The 18,717-nt window shown below is 36.1% G+C and overlaps 1 protein-coding gene across 1 annotated transcript; it reads right to left on the bottom strand.

Annotated features, from left to right (window-relative positions):
* Positions 1–10,870: 10,870 nt before the first annotated feature.
* LOC119677283 lies at positions 10,871–12,187 on the bottom strand. The gene has a single exon (XM_038088555.1). The coding sequence runs from the start codon at positions 12,185–12,187 to the stop codon at positions 10,871–10,873; it is 1,317 nt and encodes a 438-aa protein (XP_037944483.1).
* Positions 12,188–18,717: the final 6,530 nt, after the last annotated feature.

Here is an 18,717-nt window from a genome sequence, read left to right as displayed (position 1 = left end):
TGATGACAAAAAAGTCACAGTGGAATTATGCGAAATACCTCCGAAGCCGATTTCGATTATGGTGAAGCTAATTTCGAAACTAGAAGAATTGAATATAACAATGCTAGCGCTAAGCGATGATGACATAATAATTAAATCCATGGATAAAACTAAATTTAAAGAAATGATTAATAAGTTGCAACGAGAGAAGAAAAATGAAAGTCGATATAAACTAAATATATTGTTATACAAGAAACCAAAAAACATTACGGACATCATGAAGAAATACAGATTAATAGAGGAATATCACGACAATCCTCATAGCGGACATCTAGGAGTTCGCAAAACTTTTACAAAATTAAAACAAAAATATACATGGAAAAAAATGAAACAGATGGTTCATAAATATATTAGCACCTGTGAAAAATGCCAACGCAATAAACAAATACGACACAACCGTGAGGAATTCCAAATAACATCGACACCGCATACTGCCTTTGAAACAGTACAAATCGATACTGTTGGACCTTTAAGACCATCCAATGGATACAGGTACATATTAACTATGCAATGTGAATTAAGTCGATTCATAATTGCATATCCAATAGTAAATAAAGAGGCCAAAACAATAGCTAAAACCTTAGTAGAACAACTCGTACTAAAATTCGGCTCCTTTAAAATCTTAAAATCAGATAGAGGAACAGAATTTTTAAACGAATTGCTGACTAAAGTTACAGAAATTATGAATATTAAACAAATTTTCTCTACTCCGTACCACCATGAAACGGTAGGTACAATAGAAAGGAACCATAGAGTTCTAAACGAATATCTACTCAACTTTGCTAACGACGATGACTGGGACGAATGGTTACCATATTAACTTTTGCCTATAATACTGCCCCACACGTTGACACAGGCTACTCCCCACATGAATTAGTATTTGGTAAGTTACCATCATTACCAAATGAACAAATACATAGCAATCAGGGAATATTTAACTTAGAAAATTATGCCAACGAATTAAAGGCAAGGCTAAGATTATCCCTTGATAGAGCAAGAGAGTTTAGCATAAGTGCAAAAGCTAGGAGAAAAGAAATTTCAAAGAAAAATAGTTCGCCAATAAATTTAAATGTAGGTGACGAAATATTAATAAAAACTCACAGAACACGAAAAGGCACAAGCCCATATACAGGTCCCTATAAAGTAATCAAAATAGAGGATAGTAATGTTGGTATCGACATTGGAAATGAAACGAAAACTCTACATAAAAATAACACTAAGTTATTCAGGAGAAAATGAAGTAAAAATATATATATTTTTTTTTATTAAAATAAAATTCACAATTTAAGTATAACATTACAATATTGTCTTATTATTAAATACATATACAATTTAAATTAACTTTAAAATTATTAGATATTTTAACAAATTTTATAATGTTAATGAAATAATTATAATGAATTACATAATTATACTATATATATATACTTACTATGTTATAATATATCAAAATATATCTACATAAATAAAGCCTATGATTTATTTATTAAGTCCTAAAATTTAAGAACTAAACATATGCTACTTAACATACATATGTTATGCCAAATTTGTAATATAAGGTCATGGTCAATTCAAAAAGATAAATAAATAAAAAAATAATATTTTTAAAAATTTTTCTGTTTAACTTTGTTCAAAAATAAAAATTTTTCTTAAAGGGTGAGGGTGTAGTGGCATATTAACCATGACCACACACAATACGTTGTGTGCGGTATTTAATGTGTCATGCCAACCCAAAACTCTCAAATATCAAGCATGACCGAAAAACCTAATTGTCAAATATAAAATAATTTATGAGTCAGAAATTTGACTCGTCTATTTTGTCATTTCTTTATGACAAAATATTTGTATGCATATTTAATTATTTCAATATGCAATTTGACAATTTGGATTGCGGCATGCTCAGCACATGAATTTGTGTTAAGTTTTTCACAGATCATATTGCAAGCGATTATGCATGCAATATGATTTGTCCTCAATACAGTTGGTTACCAGATGTGTGCCACTGTGAAATAGATATGAATAAATGACCAATAAGTAAATAAATAATATTTGTAAATTATTATGTACGTCTAATTTGGGTTAACCAATTAGACGTAAGTAAATGCAAGTAAATGTAAGTATCAACCAATAGAATCGATACATAAGATTCTATTGGAAATTAGTTGTAAGAATTGATGTTAGAGTTAAGAAATAAAAATTGAATAAAAATAGTCTCTTAAGAACACTCAAAACGACAAGTCTTTGATTTTTAAAGTACTTCATATGATGTAACAATAAACTAATTACAATATATTATAGACAATAAATGAATTAAATGAACAAAAAAATTACGTGTTTAATTTTATTATCGAGAGTATGAAAGTGTTTTTGAAAAATTTGGATATACAACATTGTTTGCCATCAGTTTTTGGTCTCCTCGAAATTGGATAAAGTTTAAAAATACAACATTGGCGCAGTCGGTACCGGAAAAGGATTTTTCCGCTCAACAACCTACGTGGGAAACATATCACATATTACATCAAAACATATTAATTTTTACATCATTCTACGAGGGATTTTTTTTGAAGATACAACATTGAAGATGACATCAAACGGAAAACAATATTCTAAAATATATGTAAGTGATACAATAATTGTTATTCTTAAGTAAATAATCTATCTAGAAAATTTGAATTATCATATACAGAAAGCTAGCATGAAAAAATTTAAGTTGTAAGCTAGCATATAAAATTAAATTGTATAATAGCATGAAAATTTATATTAATCATTTTTAAAATTGCTTAATTTAATATTTAATATCCATTTAATATTCAAATTTACATTTATGATTTCTAAATTTCAATAAGTTTTGTGCATTTTCTGTTGGTTATATTGTACCATTTTTGAATATTTTGGAAGGGTATTATGAAGTACTCATATTGTTTTGTATGTGAGGAGAGAGTTAGGAAAGAAAAGATTGAATCACATTTGAGGATTCATGATAAGTTATTAGAAAAGGTGAATGATTTAGTTGACAGAATTACGGTAGAATCGATTTTAAAAGACAAAGGCGGAGAGTTTCTTTATAATTTAGAGTTTAACAAGGTAAAACACTTAGGTAAAGAAACCATTAGGAAATGGCAACAGCAAATAATAGAGGATTATAATAAAGAAAATTAATTAAATTTATTTTTTATTAGTCATATAAATTTCGAAAATTTATACAATTAGTACAAAAATTATTGTGTTAATGAATTACAAAATATGGCATTAAATGGCATGTGAAAAATATTTGCGCAGACTAAATTTTGATTTGTTTTTGATGTTTCAAGCAAAAAATTTTGCTGGTTGGTAAGCAAAGAGTTTTTGCTGGTTAATAAATGTGTGAAATGAATGTTGGTTTTTCATTCACGAAAATTTTTGTTTTTCTGTATGCTGGCTAATAATATTATGTTTAAACCCAATGAAATATAATAATTAAAGTTAGAGATTTTTGTCTGGGGTTTATGATTCTGAGATTTATGTAATTGTTGGTTCAAAATTGCTGGTTAAATATTACATAAAAAAAATTTTTTTTTCTATTTGAGGAAGTTTTTGTTCGAATTTTTACAATAAATTCATAAATGGAGGAGAGAATAAAAATTTTAGAACAAGAATTATTCAAATTAAATAAATATTTAACAAGTACGTTGAATCAAGCGTGGGACAAACTAGTAGAATTGAATCCAGATAAAGAATTTCTTGAATTAGCTAAAGATTACATAAGACATAATAGATTGCCAAAAATAGACGAATTAGAATATATAAAAGAACAGATAGAGAAAGTTGAAGGAATAAAAACAGCAAAATTACAGAGTACATTAGAAGAATTAACGGATGCTAAGTGTGGCTTGGAGTATAAATGCAAACAGCTAGTTCTACAGACAAAAGAATTGACTATTTTACTTCAAGACGCAGAAAATCAGACGTTAAGCTTGGAACAAGCCCTTCGAAGAGAAGGAAAGTCAGATAAAGACATTAGCATATACCTAGAGCAGGACAGTGAATTAGAAAACCAAATTAGGGAAAAGGAAGAAACAATAAAGAAACTCGTGCTACAAGTAAAACAATTACAAAAAGAATTAAAACGCTATTATAAAACGGATCAGGAAAATCCAAGGAAAAATAAAAGTGTTTTCGACGAAAATAAACCAATGATCAAAACAAATAACCAAACAACGGAAGAGGAGTTGCCAAATAATGAAGGATTAGGAACGGAACGAAACATGGTGTCCATAAGTGTAATTATGGAAACAGTATCTAAAGTGGTTCCATACTTCGCTGGAACAGAAGGCCCGGAGCTAAGAGGAGAGGTACATAAATTTGTAGCTGGTTGCGAACTAGTGCAACAAGCTTTACCTCAAGCTGGAGCACAATATATTGTAAGTTGTGTAAAACAACGGTTAGTGGGTATAGCATACGACAATATTGCTAATAGATCCTACTTTACAATAAACGATTTGTGCGAAGCTGTCAAACGAACGTATTTAAGAAGGAGGACCTTAGAGCACATCAGAGAAGATTTAACACTCAACAAGCAAATTTGGAAATACAACATTGTTTGCCATCAGTTTTTGGTCTCCTCGAAATTGGATAAAGTGTAAAAATACAACACAATGGTTACTTTAAATTATTTGGAACACTTGAGTGTTTTGTGTTATGTGTGGTCTTGTACCCATATCACATCACAATATACAACAATTTTACGAAATTGTATATTACGTTTTAAATATATAATACGTATATATACGTTTTTAAATATACAAATTTGACATTCCTCACTATTTAAGAAAATATAACATTGACATCCAATTTCTCCCTATTAAAAAAATAAAACAAGTGCATCAAGTACATTTGCAAAAACTTTAATAAAGGTAGTGACATATGTGGCATTTGAAAAGCATAAATTAACTGAAAACAACGAAATATCACGACACCAAGTGAGGAGAAAATGCTGTCCAATTTGTGCCTAAGCCAACAAAACGACTCTTATCAAAGAGTCATTTTTCAAATGAAACTCATTATGTAAATAACAATAATGAAATTTAAAGCCCCTGGTAGACTTTCAGCGAGTTTAGCCAGACTTAACTAAACGGAAAAATTAATAACTTATTTAATTTTCAGCGGTTTAAGGACAACTATATTGCATGGTTAACGCCAAAGTATTTGCCATAAAAATCCAAAAATCTATCAGCTGCATACGGTATAAACCGAAACTGTTAAACCAGATTATGAGAATTTTACAGATAGTAAGCTGTTTGAACGAAATTAAATTGTCTTTTTCTAATAATAAAGTTCAATTTTAGATAAAACCAACTTTATAGCTGCTATGTAAAAATTTCTTGTTTTAGTTTTCTTATGTCAGATTTATTATCGCGCTGATGAGGTTTATTTGTCGTAGAAGACTACGAATTTTGTTGATGCCAATAAGTATCTCAATGACTTTAAACAAAATACGGGTCCTTTGTTTCAGAAAAGGGGCACATAAAAAAAATTTCAGCCGAATCCAAGGTGATGATATCAAAAATATATCTGTTTATAAAAATGACAAACGTACAAACAATACAATGTTCACCAACCAAAATAGTTCAGTCAGATTGGGTAACCTATGCTCCTGATCGGAAATATATTTTGATCGGAAATTTATATGAAAGCTTTCACAAAATCTCATTCCAGAAAATATGTACAAAAAGTACAAAGTTATATTCTGTTTAATCGAGGGCACCGCATAAGGTATGTCCTTTCGTAGCTTTACATTTCCAAAAAAAAAATAACTTGAATATACAAAGTCCTTTAGAAGATATACACTTAATTTAGAAGACAAACAGCAAGACTGATATTGATAACGCAGTCTCTTTCTGAAATCAATGTTGACTTCATCAGCAGAAAATCCCTAAAAGCAATAGAGAACTTATATGTAATCCGGTCACAGTATTAAATATATTTTAAAACGTTTCTTGTATTTTTGCTTTTTATATAATTTACAAAAATTCTGCATAAATTACATGGTTGTGTTACTGAATTACACCGAGATGATTGTTTTGGCATTTTGTTTCAGGCGATCCGATTTTCTTGTACCGATGGTTTCATGACCGATCTTAGCTAATTCGCTTTCCTCCTTCGTTAGATGTTTTTAAAATGATTGTTTTTTATAAATAAATATTACACACAAATTTTTTGCATTTTCTGCGTTTCCTGTAATCAATAAATGGATTTCTGCTAACAATGCAAAACTAAATTTTTTTCTGCTAAGAATTAAAATAGAAACAAACAAAAGCTTTTCTAGCATTTTCAGAAAACTTTCTGCCACCTAAAAGCTCTTTCACATACATAAATCAACTTATTTAACGATTAAATCTTAATATAAATAATATGAGTTGATTGAGCTGCAGTTGGATTATGGTATAGTTATGAGTATTTACTTCAAAGTCGTTTTTTCATACGGCATCACAATGTTTGATTTCATCATATCATGTTTTCACTGCAGCTAAAACTACTTATGATAATGATATTAAGATGTGACCGTTTTTATTGGCATAAGCTGATTTATGTGTGTGAAACAGCCTATTTGTTCAAATTTTAAATATAAAACAATTGAGAAATATTTTTATTTTGATCATATCTCTTTGTAGAAAATTTATTTTAAAGGGTTGCATTCGATATTTTTCGCCATATTCTGGATTCATACGAGAGTTTTGATTGTAATTTTAGCTGTTAAAAATTTTAAACTGACATCTGAAACCAGATTGTCAAATATGATTTATTATATGTCCACACTTTTTTAGTACTTTCACAAAATATTTACTTTGCTCATATGATATATAACGATTAGATTCTATTTTTAGCTATTTAAATTTGCACACGAATTTTTTTGATTTCAAATTTTTAGCTATGGATATCAAAAATAATTTAAAATCACAGCTAAAATTACAATCAAAATATCGTGTGAATGCAATATTAAATCAGTTGATTTATTTGTAATGAGCTCAATTCTATAAAAACTCTTTGTATGGCGAATTATCTTCATTAGTGCTTTCAATGAGCAAAACTGCCTAAATGAAACAAATATTGTGCATATCTATCTATTAAGACAAGGCGTTAACTAAACAAGACACTCCAACTGCAGACGCTCCGTTTTTATCTAAATTTAAATTTAAAAATTTAAAGAAACAAATTTAAATAAGTGCACACAAAGATTAAATAATAAACGTACACTCTAGTTGTCGCGATCAGTGTCAGCAAAAGTGCGGTTTATATGTTTAAATTGCAAAATATATTTTTGAATTTTAATTTTAATAAAAAAAAAAAATCAAAACAAATTATTTAAAAGCAATAAAGTTATTAGTTACTAATACTTTCAAAACAGCTGATAGAGACAGCATTTGTTGTTTATTCCTTAACGAAAGTTGCAATTTATAAAAGTGGCGTTGCCACAGTGTATATTTTTAATTCTTTTGTAAAAATTTAATATTCTATATATATACTATATAATCAGTGATCATCAAACTAAAAAATTTATTTCTTTTAATATTTAATTTTTTATGAACAATTGTAAAAGTAATATACGAAGACATTCACTAATAAGTGAAAATGGCCTAAATGGCTACATAACGTTTAATGCAGAAGACATTAAAATAAACGATCAACCTATAAACAAAACTATAGGTAAATCGAAAACCGAAATAAACATTAAATAAACCGCTAGTGAGATTGCTATAGCAAATAAAATTAAATTAATTAGTAATAAAAATAATAATTTAAACATAACTTCTCCAAACAGTCCAAAAGATATAGTTCCACACGAAATTAACATGCCCACAAACACCAGCCACGCTAATGACAAAAATAATGAAGCTCTTAATAAAAAAATGAGAGAATTAGAAGTCTTATGCGGCAAACTTCATCAAGAAATTATCCAACTTATTAACAACAATGTTCCGAAAGAGCAAACCACCATAACTTTCGAAACAGACGAGGAAGAGCTTGCTCGAGAAACCGACTGGATCGTTAAAAAAAAAAAAAAGAGCCTCAAAAAAGCGCAAAGCTACTACATCTCCAAGTGTGTCACCAATTCTCAACAATGTGACACAAAAGCATTCTAATGAAACGGAAAAGACATCAACCAAGCTTCGTCCACCTCCAATTATGGTAACTGTCTCTAATAATTACAATCACATAAGAAAAATTATCACAAAGGAAAGCAAAAATAAATTTTTGTTGAAACTAATGAATAACGACTTATGTAAAATTAGCACTTTCGATGGTAACGATTATCGGGAAGTATAAATATGGTGGGACGTTGGGACAGCGCACTGTCCAACAAGTGGCCCCACTGAAGTGAAGGATTAGTCGAAGTAGACCACGAAACGACTTGGGTCCTTTTTCGTCCTTCGATTCTCGGATGTTGTTATTGAGTTAAAGCTGGGGTGGCTTCCGTTCGCATAACTACATCTTTTGTTAATGCAAGCATCTCATTTAGCTTGAGGTTTCCTGCCAAGTCGTCACCAACCCAATGGTGTCCCAAGACAGTCTTCCTCCTACTTGCCAGTGCTGGACATTGGCACAATATATGCACCGCTGTCTCCTTTTCTTCTAGACATAGTCTGCAAGTGTCTTCCTCAGCTAGAGTTATCTTTTTGAGGTGATACTTGAAGTTGCCATGTCCAGTAATTAGTGAGGTCAGCCAGCTTAGAGTGCTCCGCGAATAGCTAAGCACTTTTATCGCTTCTCTGGCCCACGGTTTAGGTAACATGAGTTTGGTCTGTCTACAAGTGCTCAACTCTCTCCATCTATTAAGATGAAGTGAGATTATCCACTTATAGACATAGGCTGCCGTCATGCTGTACCCCAATGGTATTCTGGGCTCCGGGCCACAGAAATTATGGCTTGATCCTTGCTTTGCAAGTTCATCTGCCTTCTCGTTTTGCTCAATACCGATGTGTCCTTTAACCCACATGATCGTCATCTCATTTCCATGAGCACATTCCATGAGCTTCGTTACACATTCTTGTACTAAGCTGTTAGTTATGTATGTCTTTTGCCTGCTTTTGATAACTGCTTGGTTGTCCAGCGCTATCAGAATCTTTTTCTGATATACCTGACAATCCAATAGGTGATCCAGAGCATGTGAGACCGCCATAAGTTCCGCTTGATAGACGGAAACATATATTCCTAGATGTAGAGTGCACGTTAGATTTAGCTCTTTCGAGTAAACCCCAGCACCAGCTCTGCCATCCATTAAGGGGCCATCGGTAAATATGCAAATGTCATTCCTTCCACATTCATTATGTAGAAGGCCGTCTACTATCAGTGTTCTGTAGGACACTTCTGCCCCATAAACCCTCCTCATAGTCGCCAATGGCATCTGCGTTTCCTTGACCGCGGCCTGGACGAGATCAAGAATCTTACGATGGCCCACTAATTTTCCGAAGTTGTTCCACGTGGAGCTCCGGTTCATGCGAATTGCTGCCAGTGCCGCCGTTTTCTTTATATGTAAATCCAACGGAAGCAAACCTAGCATCGCCTCTAATGCCGGTGTTGGTGTAGTTCGCATAGCGCCTGTTATTCCAACACAGGCTAGTCGTTGGACTCTATCTAACTTCGTCTTTATTGTCTTTTGGGTAACTTTACACCACCAGACAACTGACGCATATGTTATAATAGGTCTGACCATCATGGTATAGATCCAGTGCATCGATTTTGGGGATATCCCCCATCGTCTTCCGCACACTCTCTTACATTGAAATAGAGCTCTTTTCGCTTTCCTGATCTTTTCATCCACATGTTCATTCCAAGTCAGTTTATTATCTAGGATAACACCTAGATACTTCACCGACTTTGATATGCGAATGTTATTATCAAAAAGTTGTAAGGGCTCCATTGACAGACTTCTCTTCCTCGTGAAGAGGATAGTGTCTGATTTCGTGGCATTGATGGCCAGGCCTTGTTCCCTACACCATTTTTCGACGCATTTGAGAGCACCTCTCATCACGTTTCTAATGGTGTCTGGGAACTTGCCATTCACCATCAGTGCTATATCGTCCGCATACCCAATTGTTTGTATGCCTTTGAAGTCAAGCTGTTGAAGTAGAGAGTCTATGGTCACGTTCCACAGAAATGGTGAAAGCACCCCTCCCTGTGGGCAGCCTCTGACTGTTCTGCCTCTCAGTCTATGTCTTCCATTTTGTAGGTTTACTGCTCTTTGCCTTAACATGAAATCTATCCATCCAATAATGATTGAACCGACTTCTCGGTCAGCTAGAGCAGATTTTAATTTATCAAAGCTTACTTTGTCAAAGGCTCCTTCGATGTCCATCATGATGGCCATCGAAATGCCTCCTGAAGTCAGCTCTCTCTCAGCTGTCCTCACGACTTCGTGCAGGGCAGTCTCTGTTGATCTCCCCGCCCTATAGGCATGTTGACATCTGCTTAAAGGATATTTCATTAGCGTGGTGCATTCTAGGTAGTCCACTATTACCCTTTCCATAGCTTTAAGCATGAAAGAGGTAAGGCTAACTGGCCTGAATGACTTTGCTTCTGTGTAATCCTTTTTTCCTGGCTTTGGTAGAAAAGTCACCCTTGACTCTCTCCAAGCTTTAGGGACGTACCTTGTTGCCAGTGACGTCCTGAATATCTCCGTGAGCCTAACTGCGAGCAGGTCAATTCCCCATCGCAGGAGTGCTGGAAATATGCCATCCAACCCCGGTGACTTAAATGGAGCGAATGTCAAAATGGCATTCCTAACTGCATTTATGGTCACTATCCGTTCTGCATCAAATCTTTCCTCTCTGTTCATTCCCCTTTAGGGAGATGGCTAGTGATCATCAAATTTGAAGCTTCCTGGAAAATGGATCTCCATGAGAGTACTCAATGACTCACCTACTGTCTCCGTCATTGTACCATCCTTCTTTCGGATTAAACCAAGTCTTGAGACCGGATCTTTGGTGACCATCTTTTGTAACCGACTTACTTCAGAGGTCCCCTTCATGCTCGAACAGAAATTCCTCCACGACTCCCGTTTCCGGTTGCGTAGTGCTTTCTTAAATTCGCGCTTTTTGGCCTTATACAAGTCCCATGATTCGGAGTTCTTCTCCCTCATGTATTTATTAAAGGCTTTCTTTGTCTCCTTTTTTATTACATCAAGATCCTGACTCCACCAAGGTGTCGATGACTTTTCTGCAATGCTAGTTTGGGGACAAGCGTTTTCGAATGCATTAATCATCGCAGCAGTAATTGCTTTGACTTCTGTCTCTACATTCCATGTGGTCTTGAGTTTCCTCAATGGCCTGTTTTGTAATAATTCCGTCAACAACGTCAAGTAAGTTACCTGATTAGTATTCTCAGGAATTCTTACTAGCCTCTGATTATTAGTGCGTTTCGGACGACAGAGTATTTCAAAGTGTATAGCCCGATGATCCGACATTGTTAGTCTATCAGCGACCCTCCATTTCTCAATTTTCTGTGTCATTGCGCCTGAGCACAGGGTTAGGTCAATAACTTCTGACCTTCGAGCGTCAACGAAGGTAGGTTCTAACCCCCTGTTTACAATCATCAGATTGTATTTTTCAACAAACTCGAGGAGAGATTCCCCTCTGTTGTTACTATCGCTGCTACCCCACACAATGTTGTGTGCGTTCGCATCACATCCTATGACAATTTCTAGCCTTTTCGTCCTACAATACTCCATCAGTCTGATTACCTCCTGACTGGGAGGTGGTTCAGTAGAGTCGTATGGTAGATAGGCTGACGCCACGATAAAGGTATTTGCATCACTCCCTACTCTTACCGTAGTAAGATCTGGTGAGTATAGATGAGGCAATTGGATGCATTGTATCCCCTTCCTCACCATTATGCATGTCCTTATTTTACCAGCTGCCTGTGGAAAGAACAGCGTGGCAACTGATGTACCAAATCCCATAATAGCGTTTTGAACAATCCAGGGCTCTTGAATCAGTAGTATGTCCAACTTTTCTTCGTCAAAGTGTCGCATCATTGCTGATGCTGCTTTACTGTGATGAATATTCAGTTGTTCAACCTTTATGTTTTTCTGGTATGGGCCCACCCGCCTCCCTAACGGTCTACACAGACCCGCTAGCCCCATACCAGAGGCGTTGTCTTGCTCGTCGTGCATCCCTTTAGAATTTCACTTTGGCTTGATCAAGACCACAGTTGAGCCTACCCCCTGCGGTCTTAATCGCCTCCGCGTCTTCTTTCGGGCACCACACTGTGAGCCTGACGCCAGCACTGCTCTCCTCGCCAAACTTGTTGAAGTTAGTAACTCTCCACTTTGAAGTGTCCTTAACACAGCTGTTTTGCTTCTGCAGTCTGCTAAGAATACTTTCCTTGCCTACGGTAGAGTCGTACACAAAAATAAGTAATCTTCTTTCGTTGCGCAACGCCGTTAGCGTGTCAGCCGTCAGCTTAGCTTCAGGCCAAAGGCCTTCCAACTTAGTTACCGTGCTGATTAGCCATGCCTTTGACTGTTGGTTCTTTCACTTAATGGTAATGTACCCATCCTCAAGGCGAGCGTTGCCAACAAACCCTATGTCACCTATTCCGCCATCTAAGGACTCCACGGCGTTCAACAACGATGCTTTAAAAGCAACTAAGTGTTTCTCGCCAAGAGGTCCTTCGACTCTTGAATCGGTGATGCCCATATTGAGATCCGTCCCAGCGAACTGGGCATAGGACCTCTTATGGGCAGGGCTATCCTTTGCGTCTCCTACTGCCCGCTTGTCGTAATTCTGTTTATTTGCAGCCTTACTTGTGCTAGGTAGATGGTCCGCTGTACTGGTCTGGGGCCCCACTTGGTTAACAACAGTTATAAGTTGTTTGCCTTGTTTTGGTTGGTTAACACACTGTATGGGTTTTCCGCCTTTTTTAACCCCAGTTCCGTTTTGCGTTCTCTTCTGGTTATCAGCCGCTAAAGGTTGTCCACCACGCCGCCCAACAGTCCTTTTACCAACCAATGCGGGTCGGTTGAGTGCCTGATAAGGTACTCCACCTCGTGCACTGGTTGGATCTTTGACTGTCGATTCAGCTTGGCTGACATCCTTTACTGGTTGTCCACCATCAGAGTTATCGCCTGTGATTCTAGCTGACGGAGTTGAGCTTGCTGTCGGAGCTTCCGGGCATCCGCCCTTATACCTCTTTGCTAGCTGCTCTTCCTCCAGCGACGATTCCACATGCGATAGTCCGCTGAGTCGATCGGCTAGTTGTTCAACCGATCTTATGGCTTTTGCAGCCTTTTGCCTCTCTCTTCTTCGCTTCTGCTTCTCCCTCTTGTTCAGACGGATACGCTCGGCCAAGTCGAGATCAGTCTTTGTCATGTTTCCAACTGTTTTGGTTAACGGCTCAGCCTCTTGCGGGGCTTCTTCGTCCACCATTTTGTTGGTCTCATGACCGTCATGCGTTGTGGTATCTGAAGCTAAGGCTATCAGCTCGACCTGTGAGGCCTCATTGTCCACCTTATCAGCATCAACCACTTCGCCTTGAGTTGGTATATTTAAAATTTGTTTATCAATTTTGATTCCCACGAGTTGCGAAGAGAGATATGTCCACCTGCGGAGAGCTTCGCATTGCACAGGTAAGGCTGTTTAAAACAGGAGGTCGCCAGGTATCCTGAGTTCGCTACTAAGACTGCTTCTACCCCAGCAGCCAAGCTAAAGGCGTGGCTGTTCCACCTTAGTTTGGGGGGTTTTATTTCTAATACACACAATCCATTTATTCACACATTCATACAATCATTCTCACTGCTCATTCACTAAAAGGGTGTTTTCCTTCACCCCGCCCGACTATCTGCGTCAAACGATAAGCAGAGACATGACCGTACTTATCGCTTGACAGTTGACCTGATAGATAGTCGCACTTCCCGAAGGCTGGTCAACTTAGCAGGGCCTGAGCAAATGCCGGGCCGACCTGCTAGCAGAAGGGTCGTCTTATCAGGAATCGTAGCAAGCTACTTTGACCTGTGCGCCCTCACGACTTACCAGGAATCGTAGAAGTTCTACTTTAACCTGTGCATTTTCTCTTTTAGTCGCCTTTTACGACAAGCAGAGACAAACTGAGGTGGTATTCTTATCCCGCCACCACACGGAGATTATCGGGAAGTAACTCGAGCTCTAAATGAAGCAAATCTCTCATGGCACTCTTATGAACATAAACAGGTTAGACCAATAAGAGTTATAGCAAAAAAAACCTGCATCACTTATGCGACCCTGAAGATATTGTAGGCGACCTTACAGAAAAGGGTTTTAAAAATTGTCAGCGCACTTAATAAGCTACAATTTAAAACCAAGAAACCTCTGGATATGTTCATCTTAACCTTTGAGTCAGTAGAAGATACGAACAAAATCCATGAAATCAAAGAAATATTAAACACAATAGTATCTATAGAAACAATAAAACCCTCTAAACTTATCCCGCAGTGCACCAAATGTCAATCTTTCAACCATACCAAAAAACTACTGTCAAAAGCAGCCTAGGTGTGTGAAATGTGCAGGTAAGCATGAAACTATAAATTGTGAAAAACCCGATGATAGTCACCCAAAATGTTGCAACTGTGGGGAGCAACACCCAGCGTCATATCGCGGTTGTTTAGTCGCAAAGGAGCTTCAAAAATTAAGAGACCAAAAAACAAAAAAAAAGTTCCTGTCCCAGTTCAAACAGATAATATCGAAAGACCAATAGTATACACAAGTCGAAGAATCGCTAAAGTATCATATGCAGACGCTATTAAGCCATCAACCTCCGTAGCCCAAAAAATAAATATATCTGATGAATCACAAATTTCCTCTCTGTTATTCTTGAAAAACTAATGGCAATAGAAAATCGCCTAGACAACTTAGAACAAAAACATAATTGTACATCTGTATGATTGCTCTTAAAATTATGGAATGGAACGCAAATGGTTTGCTTCAACACAAAAACGAATAAGAATTACTTCTGCTAACAGAAAATATAGACATATGCCATAGCGAAACTCACTTTACAAAAGAATCGTATATCAATTTTAAAAACTATAATATTTATCATACTATTCATCCAAGCAATAATGCTAGAAGCGGAAGTGCTGTTATAATTAAATCCAACATTAAGCATTATCAAGATAATAAACTCTCTAATGAAGAGTTCCAGGCAACAACCGTTGCAATTGAAGAGAGTGGTTCCAAAATACAAATAACGTCCATCTATAGTCCACCAAGACATAACGTAAAATATGAACAATACATAGATCTATTAAAATTACACAAACATAAAGCAATAATTGGTGGTGATTTTAACGCAAAAAATGTTCAATGGGGGTCAAGACTAAATACCACAAAGGGTAAAGAATTACTTAAAGCATATCAGGCCACAGGTTTTGAAGTTCTCTCCACTGGCTCTCCAACATACTGGCTATCTGATAGAAATAAATTACCAGATGTCATTGATTTCTTTATTGTAAATAAAATTCAAAAAAGAGACATTGAAGTTAAAACAGGACTTGACTTAAATTCTGACCATTCTCCAATATTGCTTACTTAAGGATGTAACATTCTATCTACGCTACCTAAACCGCCACTAACAAACCGTCTAACAGACTGGAATTATTTTAAGGCCCAGATAAATGAAAATATTGACCTATCCTGCAAAATACGAAGTATAAATGACCTAGAGAGTAAAACGCATTGCTTTACAAGCTTAAGAAATATCTTACAAACTTGACATATGATAGCAAAACTAACTATTCTCTCTGGAAAGCTATGAAAAAATATAAAAGACCGATCACTCATAATCCTCCATTAAAAAAAGATAATAATGAATGGGCGAAAAGCAATATTGAAAAGGCACACGATTTGGCTGAATATTTAACATACTACCATATTCCGCGCCACAGCGAAATCAATTACAAATCGGCTGAATTATTCGACCGTTGAAAAAATTGTCCGTTGGAGAATAATTTTAATGTTGTGGTCGGAACAACATAAATTTTCTCCGATTTCGCGAAGGTATCTTCGGTCAAGTCATCCTTTTCTTCTCTCTACACGTGCGCACAAATTAGGGTGATGTTGAAAAATGTTCCCTTCACACGGATTGTAGCAAGCCTTTCGTTCACCGGTGTGAATCGATTGATTGATTTGAACAGTCTCTTGCTAACCACAAAATTGCATTGACACCTATTTCCATGACAGCTGTAGTAGAAATCATGCTCTTTTAAAGCAGCCTTGTGCTGTTCATCATATTTCCTGAATGACGGTGATATCAGCCCTACATTTATTGAGGTCTTCTGCCAGTTGGAAAGAGGGGCCTTCCCTATAGAGGGTCGGGATATTCCAGGTTCATATCCGTAAGTTATAGTCCTTTGTACGTATGCAAGGATCGCAAAATGCGAGTTTCAATACTGAAATATTCTTACGTTTTTCACTGGCAACTTATTTTACAGGTGCCAAAGAAGTCGCTGTGTGGCTCATTACCCAGCGGTTGCCAGATGACTATCCAAGAGTTTCAAGTGAACGCTGTGCTAAAACTTGGATTGAGGACAGAAGGATTGCGTGGTTTCCTTTATCTTCTTCCCTTCTTTTCCTCACAATATTGTGCCTGCACGTCTCGCGTAGATATTGAATGCGAAATCCATTTATAAATTGTGTTCCTCGCAGCGTTAGCTTATCGATATTTTTTATTATACAATTGGTTTCGTCGAGGAAAACGTTATCAACTAGGGACGTTATTCGTATACGCATACGAACCTCTTCTGCGAAAAGGTAATAGTCCGGGGTAGTGGGTTAGCTGTCGGAACTTTCCTAGATCTCGAGTATAAGTTGTTTGTACATATGTCAGTTTGCTCTTATGATGGCGCGTAAGTTACAATTTTGGGTGTTGATCAAAACAGTTTATTTATTATTTTTGTAAAAGTTTATTTTTCTAATAAACTTACACGACTTGTTTACCCACGAAAATTTTAATTAATTTTTAGTTTTTTTTAAATTTAGCTACTTCTATGTTCAAATTAGTTTAATCACATTAAATGGAAAAAATCACACCAATCAACGATTAGCTTGCTACGTATTAATGCAACATTATAGATAAAGGTGATGACACCAAGAATACTTTCTATAAGCAGCATGAACAACTGTATAACAAATGTCCCCAAAATGTGCAAAGGTTGATTAACGAAAGTAATCTTGGTATTACTGTCGGAAATTTTTGCCTTCATACCAAAACTTGTGATAATGGAAGTAGGTTTCCAGTACCTAGATTCCGGTATCTCAACATGCATAGGGCAACATGGCTGTCACCTGACCAAAACACAAGATCATAAATTGATTACGTTGTGATAGACGGAGGACATGTTTCCAGTGTTGTAGATGTACGTACCATCTGAAAGGTCAACATCGACTCGGATCATTGTCTTGTTGCAGCCGCACTCCACACACATCTGCAATCGAACTACAATCACAACAGACAGCTTCTTGACTCTCCCAATATCTGAAAAAAATTTTACAGAAACCGTTATATGTGCACAATGAAACCTTATCTCCTACTCTATACATACTGCTGTGGAAGATATGATTAGTTAACACCGTAGATATACGCAACATATCAATCCATCCTGTAGTCAGTTGCGAAGCGCACTGCTAAGTGACGAGGAGGTTGAGAAGCTGTTCAACGAATATGACTTGAAAATTTTATCAAAAAATCTGACAAATACTTAATAATTCGGAAGTAAAAAAACGGTTAAAGTTAACGATGAAATAATCGTTCTACTTCTCGATCATAATGAAGTTACAACAGCTGTAATGCTGTTCAAAAGCAACAAAACTGAAGGCACCTAAAAATTTATCGGCTAAGTTGTTAAAGCTGGTGGGAAAGAGCTATTCAAATGCATGCTACAGCTAATTCGCAGTATATGGTCGGATGAATGCATGACCAACGATCACAATTTTGGTGTCTCTGCCCAATCCTCAAAAAAAGTGATCCTGCAAAAAACTCTGTCTATTTTCGTGGAATCAGTCTTTCAAGAATCACATATAAGGTTCTATCAAACGTACTATGTGAATTATTGAAGCTAATCGTCAACCTATTGATTGGACTTTATTAATGTGGGTTTAGAACTTGCATATCCACCCTATACTAAATCTCCACAGTGCCTCTATCCTGGAGAAGACCCAAGAAATACAAATCGACATACACCACCCAATTGTCGACTTCAAAGCATCTTTTGACACTATGACTAGAAGCACTCTCTATGTCGCTATGTCTAAATTTCATATCCCAGTAAAACTTCATCGGCTATGTAAAATGACATTGTTGCTGAAAGTCATCAGCTCCCTTAGAATTTGGAAGAACCTCTCCGAGCCGTTTGATACTAAACGCGATTTCAGACAGGGTGACTCCTTGTGGTGTGACTACTTTAATCTTATGTTGGAAACAATAATCTGAGCAGCAGATTTAAATCGCACTGCACAATATTCTACAAAAGTGTAATGTTGTTTGCGGATGCCGATGATATTGATATCATTGGTTTGAACACCCGGGTTGATAATCAACCAACAAATGTTTTGAGCATCTTGGAACACACGTCACTGTTGACAAATATAAGTTCGAAGTTATGAAAAATTTTGTTTATTTGGGAACCAGCTTAAACACCAAAATTGGCGTCAGCTTAAAGATTCAACGAAG

Source organism: Teleopsis dalmanni, chromosome 2 (genome assembly GCF_002237135.1).
Source record: "Teleopsis dalmanni isolate 2A chromosome 2, ASM223713v2, whole genome shotgun sequence".
Classification (NCBI taxonomy): Eukaryota; Metazoa; Arthropoda; class Insecta; order Diptera; family Diopsidae; genus Teleopsis; species Teleopsis dalmanni.
Note: the sequence above shows the minus strand (reverse complement) of the source record. Positions and strands in the feature narration are given on the sequence as shown.